This window comes from Triticum dicoccoides, chromosome 5A (assembly GCF_002162155.2).
Source record: "Triticum dicoccoides isolate Atlit2015 ecotype Zavitan chromosome 5A, WEW_v2.0, whole genome shotgun sequence".
NCBI classification, from domain to species: Eukaryota; Viridiplantae; Streptophyta; class Magnoliopsida; order Poales; family Poaceae; genus Triticum; species Triticum dicoccoides.
In genome coordinates this window covers 414,634,618-414,649,171 of record NC_041388.1, presented here as the reverse complement: position 1 = coordinate 414,649,171, position 14,554 = coordinate 414,634,618, and the positions used below count along the sequence as shown (strand labels likewise).

Here is a 14,554-nt window from a genome sequence, read left to right as displayed (position 1 = left end):
TAAACCAAACAAGAATGAGAGTGGGTCCCTCCCGCCAGCGGAGGACCTCCTCCTCATCCCAAAGACCATGGGAGGCGGGACGGGTCGATGACGGTGTCGACGGGAGGACAAGAAAATCTAATCACCTAAAATCTTTGTGTTTAGGGCTTTAGTCTAGTCAAGGTTTGGATATTTCAATGTGGTAATACAGTAGTAGTAAGTACTCCACCCGTTCACAAATATAGGATGTTTTAAATATTTTAATATGGACTACATATAAACTTAGATGAGTGAACAAGCACATTTAAATATGTCTATATACATCCAAATTAGAAAAAAAAAGTTAGAACCTCTTATAATAGTAAACGGAAGGAGTAGTAAACAAGTTGTTTCACGGGGGTTTAGCTCCACATGGTTGGTATGGTCTACATTTTAGTCGATGAATGTCTTGTAGATCCATGAAACTCACGATCTACTGCTCTTGGAGTTGAAACAGGGAATTAGAAGACGCTCGATCTTGTCGCTCATGAAAACATGCGAGATTCTCCGAACCACCAAGCTCTTTTTCTCTTCCTAGAAGGTGATCCATAGTTTTTTTTAATTTCCAAATTATTCATAATCAATTGTGACATGATAGAGAACACCATAGGTAACAATAACCATGTTTATGGACCATCTAACAATGCTATAAGCACTAAAGCGAACCGAAGATGCGCCATCGTCAGTGGTCCTTCCTCGCCGGGATCGGACAAGTCTTGTTGTAGTAGATAGTCAGGAAATCGCCGTGCTATGACTCACTGGACACTACATCAAAACAACAAACATCGCCGATGAAGAGAGTCGTAGATCGGAAGGATCAAGCTTGTAAACGTACGGCAAAGATGAGCGTAGATTGGATACAAACAGATCCACCGAAGACCAGCGCCGATTGAATTCGCTAGATCCAATGGAGACATATGTCCACACACCCTCCAACGCAAGACACACCATGGAGATGGTGCTCGAATGTGAGAGACATTATTCCTATCAAGAGACATTGTCATCATCATACATCCCCAACCAAGACACTGGACCAAAACAAGAATGAGAGTGAGTTGATGCTTCCCACCGGCAGGGGAGCGAGGTCCTCCGCACCTCCACAACCCAAAAGACCATTGGAGGCGGGAGGGTCAGACGGCGTAGTCAACGGGAGGAGGAGCAAATCTAATCACGTGGGAGTCTTTGTGTTTAGGGCTTAAATCTAGTCAAGGTGATCCACGGTTCTTCTTTTGCGGAAAAGATCCTCATGCATTACAAAGAAGTACAAAGTGCCTCAAACATAATAAAATTGACACCGAGGTCTCTAGACCATTGTACGACCACTACCGTTAACAGAACAAGTCACAGATGCGTCAATGTCACTGCTTCCATATCGAAGCTGGCTTGGCCTTATTGATGGCAATTAGGAAGTCTTCGTGCATGTGCAAAACCCATCAACGTCGTTGAACCCTAAATAGATCTGAAACAACTCACATCAAATCTTGTTGTTGCGCACGTACTACAGAAAACCCTAACCTCCCAATTTCAAGGAGATGACATGAATCTACGTCAGAGTTTCGTCGATTACATCCAGATCGACAAACTCGAGAAGGATCGAAACCCAGAAAATAAACGCAAAGAAGAAGCGTCCTTATACGCTCACCGCACGTGCGGCACTAAAAAGAAAGACTCTAACTAGTTTAGCCGGAGCGAAGACACCGAGCCTGCCACCGGGTGTCGGAGCGAGTCCATGGGCTCGCCGATGAAGCTTGGACGGGAGATAAAGGTAATCCACACTTGATTCATGATGCTCACGTGAACAGAATCTCGGCAGCTTTGATATGCGAAACCAAATGTCTGCCAGTTCCTATCAATGCTTTAATTTCTACTATATATCAATGGTTGTAATAAAATTCTCTCGGAAATAAAAAGCTGCTAGTACCACCTCAGAAAGCAAGGTTTCTTGCGCGAAAGTATCCCTCGGCAACGCAGACATTCGGGCGCCAACCACAAATATTCTTTCCTCCCATTTCAGAAATCCATCCGGGGCGATAAGTTCGTTTCTCGGCATGCGGGGCCAGGCCCCACATGTCAGCCACACGAAGCACCCCAGACGACAGACGACCCCGGGGCCCACCCCAGGCCATGAGGTCAAAACAGACCGTCCATACACGCGCCCCATGGACCGATCCCGGCTCACGTCCCTCTGGCTCCACGGGCCGGCACGGTAAACCCGTCCCACCGGTCCATAGACCCCGTCCGTATAGACCTGCTGCGCCTGTACGGACAGCCCCCGCTGCTGCTGCCGTGTGCGTACAAATAGGCCAGCCTGGCCACGCGGGCGCGCTTTGCCACGCACCGCGCCTCCCCCCCTCGCCGCCGGTGCCCGCGCCGGCAGTACGGACACGCCACCCCTCGCGGCGCCGCGCGCTCACGGGTTTCGACGAGGAGGCGAGGACTAGTAGGAAGCACAGCCAGGACATAAGCGAGTGGGAGGGAGGGGCTTTGATCGCGCGAGTACCATTCAGGCGGCGCGGCACCGCCTTACCCGCTCGGCCTCGGGTGGGGTGGTTTCCTCTCGCGCGGCGCCGCGGACGAGATGGGCGCCGGCGGGAAGGCCGGGAAGGCGCGGCGGGCGGCGCGGGTGAGCCTCTGGGTGGCGCGCGCCAGCACCACCGTGCTGCTCTGGACCTGCGTCGTGGTGCTGCTCGCGGCGGCCTTCGGTGAGCACCTGGCGCCCAGCGTGCTCGGCCTGGGCGGGGTCTGGTCCGGCTGCCTCGCGCAGACGCTCGTCATCGTGCAGCGCCCGCTGCTGCTGCCGGCGGACCGCGAGAGGGCCGCCGCGGCCGCGCTGCCGCTGCCGCCCAAGCGTATGTCGCTCGTTTCCTGCTTCTTTTGCTCCCCTTCTCCCCCCCTTCTCCGGTTAGGAATTAGGAATCATCTGCGAATCAGGCGGCTTCCCTTCCTTCTTTGCTCAGGAATATTCGGGCCTTCCATTAATGCTTTCCCCTTTCCATTTGTCCCCTTCCCTGCGAGAATCGTTGCGTTAGCGCCTCTTTTTTGGGTCGATCAGCTCATGTCCGATCAATTTGGTCCAAGGATTCCGCATTCGCCGGGAACACTTCACTTCCATGGCTCGATTAACCATTGTGTGTCTCCTGTGCGGTTGACTCCTACTGATTCTAACCCTGTTACAGCCTCTACCGCCATTTGATCTTATCGGTTCTGTGTTCAGGAATCTACAAGAACAATGGCTATCTGATGGTGTCCTGCAATGGCGGTCTCAACCAGATGCGAGCCGCTGTAAGTACAGCTCGTGATAATCTCAATGCATCTAATTTACTGCGCTGTCCATATTTGTGAGCCATTGCTGCTGTTCAAATACTGAAACTGAGCCATGAAAGTTCCACTGGTAAATCAGATATGTGATATGGTGACGGTTGCAAGATACTTGAATGTCACACTCATCGTGCCGGAGTTGGATAAAACTTCATTTTGGGCTGATCCTAGGTCAGCATTTCTCTCTGCAGTCACTGCAGTTCTTAACAACTCATATAATGGGCTGCCTTTGTCTTATCCTTTGCTGTTGCTTTGCCTACAGTGAGTTCCGAGATATATTTGATGTGGACTACTTCATAGCATCATTGAGAGATGAGGTCCGGATACTGAAAGAGCTGCCTCCACGGCTGAAAAAGAGAGTTGAACAGGGGTATCTTCGCTCCATGCCACCCGTCAGCTGGTCTGATATATCCTATTACCATAATCAGGTTTGTTTGCATCTCTCCGTTTCTCGTGATGTATCCGAATCATCTGCATACCCAGATAGTGATTCTAAGTAGTTGTTTTTGGGAAAACAGATTTTACCAATGTTAAAGAAGTACAAAGTTCTCCATCTGAATAAAACAGATGCTCGGCTTGCAAATAATGGCCTACCCATGGAGATTCAGAAACTGAGGTGCCGTGTCAATTTTGATGCATTGAGATTTACCCCTGAAATAGAAGAGCTGGGCAGGCGTGTGGTTCAAATTCTTCGTCAGAATGGACCCTTTGTGGTTCTCCACTTGCGGTATGAGATGGACATGCTTGCCTTCTCCGGGTGTACACATGGTTGCAGCAACGAGGAGGCCGAGGAGCTCACAAGAATGAGGTATTGCATCTCATCCAAATTTTCTCAAGATGTTTTAGACCTTTAGTTGACAAATGAATTGTGCCTTGAACTTGGAAGATACGCTTACCCATGGTGGAAAGAGAAAGTGATCGACTCCAAGGTGAAGAGGAAAGACGGGCTCTGTCCATTAACACCGGAGGAGATTGCGATGGTACTAAAGGCACTCGACATTGATCGCCATTATCAAATATATATTGCTGCTGGTGAAATATATGGTGGGCAAAGAAGAATGGCTGCACTGACCTCAGCTTATCCCAATGTGGTTAGTTCAACATCTTCAACACAGCACTGCATGCTTATCATGTCTTTTATCATGTGAGTATCTGAAGTTTATTTGTTATTGATGATGATCAATCAGGTAAGAAAGGAGACGTTACTGCCTTCAGGACTCAGGTTTTTCCAGAACCATTCTTCCCAGATGGCAGCATTGGATTATATGGTGTCCTTGGAGAGTGATGTTTTCATCCCCACTTATGATGGTAACATGGCAAAAGTTGTTGAAGGCCATCGCAGGTACTTTTGTCAAATTCCAGCTTTTCCCTTGTTATGTGACACTGTATCATGTTATACTTGTGACTAGACATAGAAGTTTGTCCCTTGGATTAAATATCAAGAAAAAAACTATTACCTCCTCGCATAAAAGAAAGAAAGAAAGAAAGGAAAGAAACACCTACTTACCTGCCCCATGCCATGCTGCATGATCGCAATGTTCGCAACCATTCTTATAGGAGCAGCAGGATTTTCTGAAACCCCAAATTTATAATGTTTCATTTCAATTGCGTGATAATAGTGAAATGCCTGAAACATGAGTTATTGTGTTGTGTATACAGTTTTTTCATGATTGCATCCTCAGTAAAATTAATGTTTACAAGCTGAAACTTTGGGATGTCACAATCTTGTTTCAGAAAAAAAAAGGCTTTGCCCCATTTTCGTTCAACTGTTATTTTGTCCCCTGCCCACAGATACTTGGGGTTCAAGAAGACGGTGCTACTAGACCGGAAACTTATAGTTGAGCTGGTCGATGAGTACAAAAACGGCACATTGAGCTGGGCCGATTTCTCCTCCTCTGTGAAGGCATCACACACGAGCCGCATGGGCGCGCCATCCAGGAGGCAGGTGATTCCGGACAAACCCAAGGAAGAGGACTACTTCTACGCGAATCCTCACGAGTGCTTGCACCAACCGGATGAGCTATCAGCTTTATGATACCCCCGGATATATACACATTCTTTCCAGAGCCGTGGGCCGGCTTGGATTACATTTCTTGAGTAGGCATAATTGGAGATCTAGCTGCAATTGCATTTGATGGGGACAGGCACCTGAGAGAGATAAATGGTGCCATTTGTTAGGTGATAATATACACAGATTGGCATGATTTGCCAGTTCTTTTGTTGTTGTCGGAAAAATAAGCAGCATGTGATTTTGTGTTGTACATATGATAGGAGTTAGAAGAAAATTACACCCACGAGTAGAGTTTTTTCTGTTTCTGAATTGTGCTTGCATGTGATGTGATGCATATACATACATTGTGACGGTGCTTGTCAGAAGTTCTTCCATTGTAATACACAGTTTGGATGATTTGGTTGAGCTGATGATATTGGTGTTTAGTTCTGGGCATGATGTTTGTTACTGAATGCAATGAAAAGTTCTTCCCCCGGTTTCTGCCCAGGCATGTTGACTTAGAACGCGAGTGGTCAAAGGCTTGAAACTTGAACAGCTATCATACACATAACTGATTAGATTTTATTTTTCTTTTCAGTAGGAAATGATACATTCTCGCTAGGAATTATTGTTAATTGATACTACTACTTGCTGAAGAAAAACAATGGGCGGACGTAGGTATTCGAGACCGTGTTAATTGAAGTCTAAAATGACAGGTCACTTTTGGACTTGTTGATCCATGTTGATTTGTTTCAGTATGATTTTGTTCTCAAGCTGATAGAGGCTGCCGTTGTTGGAGCACCTCGTTCCGCAATGCTCAAGCGCAGGGCTCCACTCGCCTAGGTGCAGGCAGCGTCGCGTTGTGAGGAAGGAACGATCCAGCCCGTATTCAGTGCAGCGCCGATGCCAAAGCTAGCTGCGTCGGAGGCCGAGCAATTCGTCCGGCTGCGAGTAAGGCTGGCATCGGGATCGGCTTCAGGTCAGCTCAGATGAGCCTCGCCTCGCTCTCCGAGTCACCACCGCGCCCGCGTGAGTGCTCCCCGTCCCCGCCAGGGTCGCCGCCGTCGCGCGATCGCGCCGTAACATAAAACTTCCTCCGCCTTTTATTAATTTGTTACTATATGCTCGGCACGCGAGGCAAGGGTGGTTGCCATCAGGCAAAGTGCACGTCGGTGCGGTGCGGCGCCCACCCACCACCGTCGCACCGCGAATCCGCACGATCGCGACGGCACCGCAGGGCCGCGCGTTGCCGGATTTCAGCCGCTCCGACTTTCACTCCGTCGCAGGTCGCGTCCATTTCGACATGCCTTTTTCTCTTCGGGGTTTTCCTTCCCAGCACATGTCAAAGGCCGCCAGGTCAAGTCCACTGCTCCACTTGCCCCGTGCCGTCGACCAGCGCGCGCTGAGTGACAGCGTCTTGGAAGGGACAAAGACTGACGCGCACTAATTTTGACGTGCAATACAATGGACCGCGCTTGCATCTTGTCGCAAGCTTGGACTCAGACGCCCTCGCTTCAAAAACCTTTTCTTGTTTAGTTCCAAAAAGAGTGAGCCTCAAAGTCAGGGCCAGACTTCGAATTAGTAAGTGCTGGGTAAACGAGGTTCCCGCATCACTGCTGCATCGCAAGCGTGGGGGTTCCGTCACTAGCAAAGTCACGCGATCGGGTCTTGGAACCTGCTTCTCCCCGTGTCCCCCCTCGCCGCCGCACGACGGTCGGGTACCGGCGCCACAGCCTGCCGGCCACCAGAACCACCGACGATCGAGGCGGCGTGGGCTTCCATCCAATTCATTAACACAATTCAACACAGATTTGTGTCAAAAAATAATAACTCAACACAGATAATAGCAAAACAGACATGAGAGCTACGGACACGCTAACAAGCTGACATGCTCCAGGGTGCAACTTAACTAACAGATAAAGAGTTGGTCGAGTTATCTTACAGGTTACACGGGGGAGAAACTTCGCATACGAATGGAAGCCTGTATATACTAGTACTACAAGAGCAGCTTCACAATCTGCAATGGAAGCTTCTTTGTTTTGTTTTGCTTTTACTTCAACAATAAATAAAGGGCGGCGACGCGAAGATTAAATGAAAGAATGCACCAAAGTCTTGCCCGTCCCGGTGCCGTCACAGAAGCAACATAATGTACATGCAATCTCAGGGTCTCCGCTGGCAATGCCACGGAGGAAAGAATGATCAATCCTGTCTTGGGTGGAGAAATGTGGCTGAGGGTCGCCGCCGTCAGGTGTTGCCCGGCTTGTACCGCTTCGTTGCATGCGGAAGCTCTTCGGTGGCGTTGCCCAGCATCGCCTGCTGATGGCCCATCATGTTGTTCGTCGGGCCTAGGTCGGTGTGCTCCTACATGGATGTAAACACCGCGTGTCAAACTTTCAAATACGCAGGGATGAATAACCTACACAAGGGGACGTTAAGGTGCATTTACAAGAACTGACTCTGAGCTATTTAAAGTGTGCAAATGCTACAATAGAAACGATAGGAATTGTATGATTTTTTTGCAGAGGTATCTTCAGAATAGGTATATGGGGAATATGAAGTATGATGAGTGACGCACCTTGAAACTGGAGGATTGTCCAGCAGTAGGTCTTTTGACAGCCCGCTTGCCCAGGTTGATCTGGACAGATATGTTGGCTTGGGACAAATCTATACCCGAGCTTTGAAGAGCATGAGTCAACGTATTAAGTAGCCTGTTGTGAGTTAAATAAAAACCTAAATGTGTCAGTGTACTTTGTTTGGTAAAGGCGAAAAGTGCTTTTCACGATATGCTCTATAAAAGATCAATCTAAAATTCTAAACTCTAGAATTGCCAGGAGACGCTAGTTTAATAACAACAATCAAAAGCGGATGTTAAATGTTTCCAAAAATAAAATGCAACTATTATAACTATTAACATGCAGGATTCTGATATCTGATACTCAAGTAGCGACGTACAATACTAAAGATAGTGGTATTCTTTGCAACATACTCTTGGGAATATTGGCTTGACACGCTGATTGTTCCTTCATCAATCATCAATTGTTGATTATTTAACAAACCACTGTTCACCGCGCAATCATCCACACCAGATGGATCTGCCCATTGTGGTTGAGACTGGGGCGAAACATTATCTGCATAAAAAAGGATATATTCATGAATAAACAATAGTACTTCCAAAATGGGAACAGAAGCAAAGGTGGGTTGTCAAACATACTCATAATATTTGTTGGAGTGTCTGCCGATCTACAGGACACACTAGCCATGTGGTCGGTTTCTGCCTGATCCGGTGCCCCTGAGATAGCTGCAGATGCTACCGCGGTGTGGTTATCATCAAGCTTGCCTGTGATATTGAATCCAGGGGAGGCCCCATTTCTGATGAATTGTGAAGGGTCAGGTGAGGCATCTTCTGCGATTTGCCCTTTACTCTGGACCACAAGGATAATAGTATGTGTAAGACGCTGACCAGAAAGTTCTGAAGATTTCAGTCGGAGATGACATGCAATTACAGGAAACAAAATTTACCTGTGCATTTTTCCAAGATGATCGAAAATACATGTTTGACTACAAAATATAGACCAGAGTTAAGATACAGCCGTCCAAGAATGGATTGTTAATCGCATATTGCAGATTTGGAAAAAAAAAATTACCCATGGGAGCAACTTTGCATTTTCTTGGTTCCATTCTGGAAATGAAGCCTCGTACTTCTGTGCTTTCTCTTGCAAAAATCGTATATATTCAATAACCTGGATAAAAATAGCATCAAGAGAGAACCAAATTAATCAACCAGGAGACAAACTTGTTTTCTTTCGAGGGCACCAGGAGACAAACTTGCTGCTGGGAGCCTTACCTCTAAGAGAAATGTTGCCTTGTCTCTCTTTTGATCAGTGTGTGGTAAAAGGTCCCTAAGTATCTGAAACCTGTTGAAATAATGTCGACAGAAGAACAGTTATGTTATGTACACTGAGCCCAGTGTTTGTCTGCCGCTCACAAACGGTCTTGAGAATAATTTCAGATAAGCTCCTTCATAATAAGTACTCCATACATTATATCTACAACTTTTTTTTAGGATGCATATATCTGTGATTTGCCAAAATACAAATTTGTCTAATTTTGTATGGACAACCATTAATATCTTAAGAGATTTAATCTTGTTGTTCAATCATGAACTAAATTTGATAATTTACATACCTAGTGTTTATACAATCATACTCCCTCCGTTTGTTTTTATAAGACGTTTCAGACAGCTTGCTTTGTACTGTTTTGAACAGTGTCTGAATGTCTAAAACGTCTAATAAAAATGAACAGAGGTAGTACAATCTACTTAAGATCTCGCACACAATCACACAATCTACTCTAGAACATGTTCTAAATTACCAAAATCTTTGACTAACTAAAATTTCTCCAACACAATTGAGGTCACAACTTAGAAGGGGAGCCTTGGCGCAGTGGTAAAGCTGCTGCCTTGTGACCATGAGGTCATGGGTTCAAGTCCTGGAAACAGCCTCTTACAGAAATGTAGGGAAAGGCTGCGTACTATAGACCCAAAGTGGTCGGACCCTTCCCTGGACCCTGCGCAAGCGGGAGCTACATGCACCAGGTTGCCCTTTAATTGAGGTCACAACTTAGATATCTAATTACCATGGAACAATGCCAATACAATACCGATGGATTGTTTATCTTCTGAACAAACTACAGGAGTTCAGGAATCCTCACCTGTCATTGATCTTGCTACGGCGGCGCTGCTCAGTTGCAGAATGCTTTGACTTTGGTGTGTTTGGCAGCTGATCCGTGCCGCTGCCACTGCAGCTCCCGCCCTTCGCATCCACCCTCACAGCTAACTCTGCTACATAAAAAGCATTCATTAGTAAAAAAAAACTGGAGGTTTGCAAAAATCATCAACCCTGTTTTGTGCGCTGAATGCAGCAGATCTCGTGTAACCTGGTATGTTTTGCTTATTTTGATGGTCACAGTGCTCGCTACGAATTGTATCGTAATTGCATTGTATGGACACGATATGCATGACAAAATTAATGCTGGCTGCCAAGATACTATGTGAAAGTATTACAGGATATGAGGGGGTTTTCCTAACTACAAAAAGGAACTCAACAGCTGGCATGCCCCATTTCATGGCCAGTTGGACTTTGAGAAAGAAGGCAGAGTAAGGCGAAAATCTCGGCGGCCCTTGGATGCGAGTGATCCCAGGCATGGAAGTTGTGCATCTTTCCATCGACCTCGATGGAGCTGCATCCGGTTGCTTTGGTGACACCCCTCTCTCTCATGGTGACCCGTACACCAGCAACATGGCTCCACATCCCTGCAGACGCATACATGTTTGCCAGCTGCACATAATGCCCTGCGTTGGACTGCTCCAACTCAAAGATGTGCTGAGCTGCCCTCTCAGCCATGGCCATGTTTGAGTGCTCGTGCATCTTGCAACCGTGAAGTAAGGCACCCCACACACTCATCTCTGGCTTGATGGGCATGTCAAGTATAAATCGATATGCTCTGTCAAGCTGACCAGCACGAGCAAGCAGGTCCACCACACAAGCATAGTGCTGGTGCCGAGGCTCGATCTTGTGGTCAGGTTTCATGGAATGAAAATAGAACCACCCTTTCTCCACAGCGCCTGCATGGTTGCACGCTGACAAAAGCCCCAAGAAAGTAACATCATTCGGTTTCACCCCTGCGAGCTTCATTTCCTCAAACAGGCCAATGGCCTCAGCAAGATGGCCGTGCACCCCATAACCTGAGATCAATGCACTCCAGACTACCACATCCCGCTCATGCGCATGCATCTGTTCAAAGACTCTGCGCGCATGGGCAATGCTCCCTGACTTGGCGTACATGTCAATCAACGCTGTGTTCACAAGAACATCCTCCTTGCACTCACTGCGGCGTACATAATCCTCCATCCATACTGCAAGCTCAGTGGAGCCGAGCTGCGCGCAGGCCATGATCACCGACCGCAATGTGACAGAATCTGGGCTCATGCTCCTTGCAAACACCTGCATCTGCTTGAACAAATGCACTGCCTCACTGGCAAGCCCATTCTTGGAGTAACCCGATATCATGGCATTCCACAGGATCACATTTACCCGTGGGGGCGGGATCCTGTCGAAGAGTGCCCTTGCAGCCACAATGCAGCCAAACTTGGCATACATGGCCGTCAGTGTGGTCACAACATCTTGTTCGTCATCAAAGCCACCCTTGACTACCAAGGAATGAGCTGATTTGGCACCTGGCAAGTCATCGAGCTCCATGTACGCCTTGAGGACTGTGACGACCGGCACAAAATCAGGACGGACATCACAGCACATCATCGCTGCAAACAGCCGTAACGCCTGCAAGGGGCTGCCACTTTGCACGAGCCCGGAGATGAGAGAGGTCCAGGAGACAACGTCCCTGTCGCAGTCACGCATTCCTTCGAACACACGGCGAGCACGGCCGGCATCCCCGCAGGAAAAGTACATGGCGATGAGTGAATTGTGCAGGAATCGCGTGTCTCCATCAGTGAGACGTAACGCGTGGGCATGGGCTGCGCGGCCAGGGACAGACTTGAGCACATCGCCAATGGCAGGGGCGGGCGGGAGGAAGGCCGGGTGGCGCACACGGAGAGCAAGGTAGTGGCGGAGTGCTAGGGAGGTCAGGCGGAGACGGAACGCGAGGCGGGAGGCGGCGTGGAGAAGGCGCGGGGGCGGGTGGGGGACGTGGTCGAGCAGGTGGTGGGCGAGGGGACGGAGGCACGGGGACGCACGGACGCGGCAGGCAGCGCGCAGCAGCAGGAGCGCAAGCGCCGGCGAGCCGCCGAGGAGGCGGCCGGAGACCAGGAGGTGAGCGTGGAGCTGGTGGACGTGCGACGGCCGCGCGCACCGCGCCTCCATGGCCGTCGCCGTCGGGTCGCGCCAGCTCCTCCCTTTCCACTCTACTCTCCCCTCTACACGAACACTGCCTCCGCTGTGAGTACAAAAATGAATGGGGCTGTCTAGCAAAAACGAAACAGAAGAAGGGAAAAAAACAGAAACATAAACAATCGGGATGGAGAAGCCTGCACGCGCGCGAGCGCCTCCGAGAACGAAATTGCTCGTGGATTACAGCGGAATTGCGGTACCTTGCAGCGAGGAGGAGACCTCGCGGCGCGCGGCGAGGCCGTCGTCGTCGTCGAAGCCGGCGCCGCCGCTGGATCTGGAGCCAGAGTCCATGAACCAGCCGCCGCCGCGCCGCTTCCGCTCCGCCGGGTGCTTCCTGGACGCGGTGGCCGCCTGCCCGGCGCCGGCGTAGGGGAGCGTCCACTGGTGGTGGTGCCCTGCAAGGTGGACGACAGAGACGGGGACTCCTTTAGCTCGGTCCCGGCCCTTTACCCAACAGCGACACGGAACGAAGCAGAAAAAAGTGGCCCACACGCCAGTGGGCACGCCAAGAATTCGTGGGGACGACGTGCGTGTGCCCGTAGCGCAAGGATAGCTATGGGCCGGTAGCCGGCTGTTCACGTGGGACGGGTGAGCAGGACAAACAGGCTCATCAGTTGCACGGGCCGTAGGCCCCTTCCCGACCCATTATGCCGGCCCACAAGGAGGGCCAGCATGTCCCTCGCCCACTCTATAGTTCTAAAAAAAAAAAAGAGTAGAGTACTGCACGTAGCAAAAGTGCGACTGCGAAGGGGAGAGTGTCACGGACACATGCCAGCGGCTACAGCGCGGGCGGTGGGTAGGTTAGGTACTGAGCCCTGCGCACTGACGTGGTGAGAGGGAGAAGACGACGTGATCCACGTGCGTGCGTGCGTGCCTGCGTGCGCCCGGCACGTCGACGTCGATCGACGACCGGAAAGCAAAGGCCCGGCCCCGGAGCGCGTAGCAGCATCTACGACCGCTGGCTTCCACCACGGCTCACGGGCGACGGCGGCCGGAGAGGGGACTGATCGTGGGTACCTTGTGCTCTCGGTGGTTGTGATGCCGTGGGCTGGCCCCAGAGCACGAACGCCGGCGGCTCGGGCTTCACCACCACCGCGGCGGTGGCGGCCGGCAGTGGTCCGGCGGCTCCGGGCGCCTGCTGGCTGACGCTGAACGTGCCGATGCCGCCCGGCAGCGCGTGCTTCGTCGTCTGCGGCTGCCTCTCCGCGCCGGACGGTGCCGACGCCGCCGGCTTCTCCAGCGGCTGCAGGAAGTCGTGCGTCTTCAGAAAGAAACCTGCAGCAATTCTTTGCTTCTCAGTATATATTCCGTATAACAATCAGCAGTAACATTGCCGGTCAAAGCGTGGAGGAAGCGGAGCTTAAAGCTTGCATTGCCGGTCTCTACATAGATATTTCTCTTCATAATTCTATAATTTTAGAGAGTGACTGCGCTTTTGTGATAGCGTCTCTTGCATCGGGGGACTATGACAGGTCTGCTATGCGTGACCTGAAGATGGAAGCGTTGAGTATCTCGAAGTTGATCAATAATCTTCAATTATCAAAGATTAGCCGTACGGTCAATATGGTGGCTCATTTAATCGCTAAGTATAGCTTTGATAATAGATTAGATGGTATTCTTGTTAATGATGTACCGCCCTGTGTGGTGAATATTGTATCGAATGAGTGTACTGGTGTGGTTGGTTAATTAATATAAGTTGGTGTTAAAAAAATCAGCAGTAACATAAGTAAACTTGTCATTAACAAACCAAAAATAACAATTGTACTAGTAAGAAGAATGAACTAACACAAGTTTTTTCTTTCTAAAAGAACTAACACGAGGGTTGCGCTGGGCTAATCATGATTAGGCTCGTGGCCTCGTGGGGCATAATCAAGGTGGGGCCCGGCCAGATAGGACGGATGGAGGCAGGTCGGGGAAGCGAGCGAGGCGTCGACGGCCGCCGCTTGCGTCCAACCCACACGTGATCCGCTCGCCGTTGCTTCTGGTTGTCGCTTCACATCGCCAACTTGACACGAGATTTTGAACCCCAATCATCGTCACCGGTCGCACGCTACAGTGACGACCAAGCATGTTCGTGCGCTGGCTAATTGTTTACGCCTACTGCTGGTCTTCCTTCCAAGGTTGATCTCCAAGCAGTTGCCCCAAGAAGAAGAAGAAGAAAATTTATTCACAGCTGGGAAGAACTAGTCGGTTAATTACATTCTTCACGAACGAAACCTGAGCGTAATTTGGACCTGCCTGCCCAGAGATCATGATCTGACCTACCTAGCTGCCAATTCGATCGAAGTTGGCTGATACTGCTAGGAACTAATCCGTCGTCTGA

General features: G+C 49.6%; 2 protein-coding genes across 5 annotated transcripts in view; one reads left to right on the top strand and one right to left on the bottom strand.

Annotated features, from left to right (window-relative positions):
- Positions 1 to 2,357: 2,357 nt before the first annotated feature.
- On the top strand, positions 2,358 to 5,776 carry LOC119301926 (rhamnogalacturonan I rhamnosyltransferase 1-like). 2 transcript variants are annotated; one of them, XM_037578931.1, is made up of 8 exons: positions 2,358 to 2,867; positions 3,233 to 3,300; positions 3,419 to 3,507; positions 3,599 to 3,764; positions 3,855 to 4,144; positions 4,223 to 4,427; positions 4,524 to 4,678; positions 5,128 to 5,776. In XM_037578931.1, exons 1-8 carry the CDS (start codon positions 2,597 to 2,599, stop codon positions 5,369 to 5,371), a joined length of 1,488 nt encoding a protein of 495 aa, XP_037434828.1. In that variant the 5' UTR covers positions 2,358 to 2,596; the 3' UTR covers positions 5,372 to 5,776. The 2 variants fall into 2 exon arrangements, with proteins under 2 accessions (XP_037434828.1, XP_037434829.1); XM_037578932.1 differs by lacking the exon at positions 2,358 to 2,867 and adding an exon at positions 2,889 to 3,146.
- A 1,426-nt stretch (positions 5,777 to 7,202) lies between these two features.
- LOC119301925 (transcription factor BIM1-like) overlaps positions 7,203 to 14,554 on the bottom strand; it is an 8,468-nt gene continuing 1,116 nt past the window's right edge. The window contains exons 3-12 of one of the 3 annotated variants that reach the window (XM_037578928.1): positions 13,249 to 13,506; positions 12,432 to 12,626; positions 10,037 to 10,163; positions 9,171 to 9,240; positions 8,971 to 9,066; positions 8,846 to 8,884; positions 8,538 to 8,748; positions 8,313 to 8,454; positions 7,902 to 8,034; positions 7,203 to 7,687 (exon numbers count right to left, since the gene is read on the bottom strand). In XM_037578928.1, the coding sequence (XP_037434825.1) occupies positions 7,571 to 7,687; positions 7,902 to 8,034; positions 8,313 to 8,454; positions 8,538 to 8,748; positions 8,846 to 8,884; positions 8,971 to 9,066; positions 9,171 to 9,240; positions 10,037 to 10,163; positions 12,432 to 12,626; positions 13,249 to 13,506 (1,388 nt within the window). In that variant the 3' untranslated portion in view covers positions 7,203 to 7,570. The remainder of the gene's footprint in view (positions 7,688 to 7,901; positions 8,035 to 8,312; positions 8,455 to 8,537; positions 8,749 to 8,845; positions 8,885 to 8,970; positions 9,067 to 9,170; positions 9,241 to 10,036; positions 10,164 to 12,431; positions 12,627 to 13,248; positions 13,507 to 14,554) is intronic. The other 2 variants (XM_037578929.1, XM_037578930.1) reach the window with 2 other exon arrangements.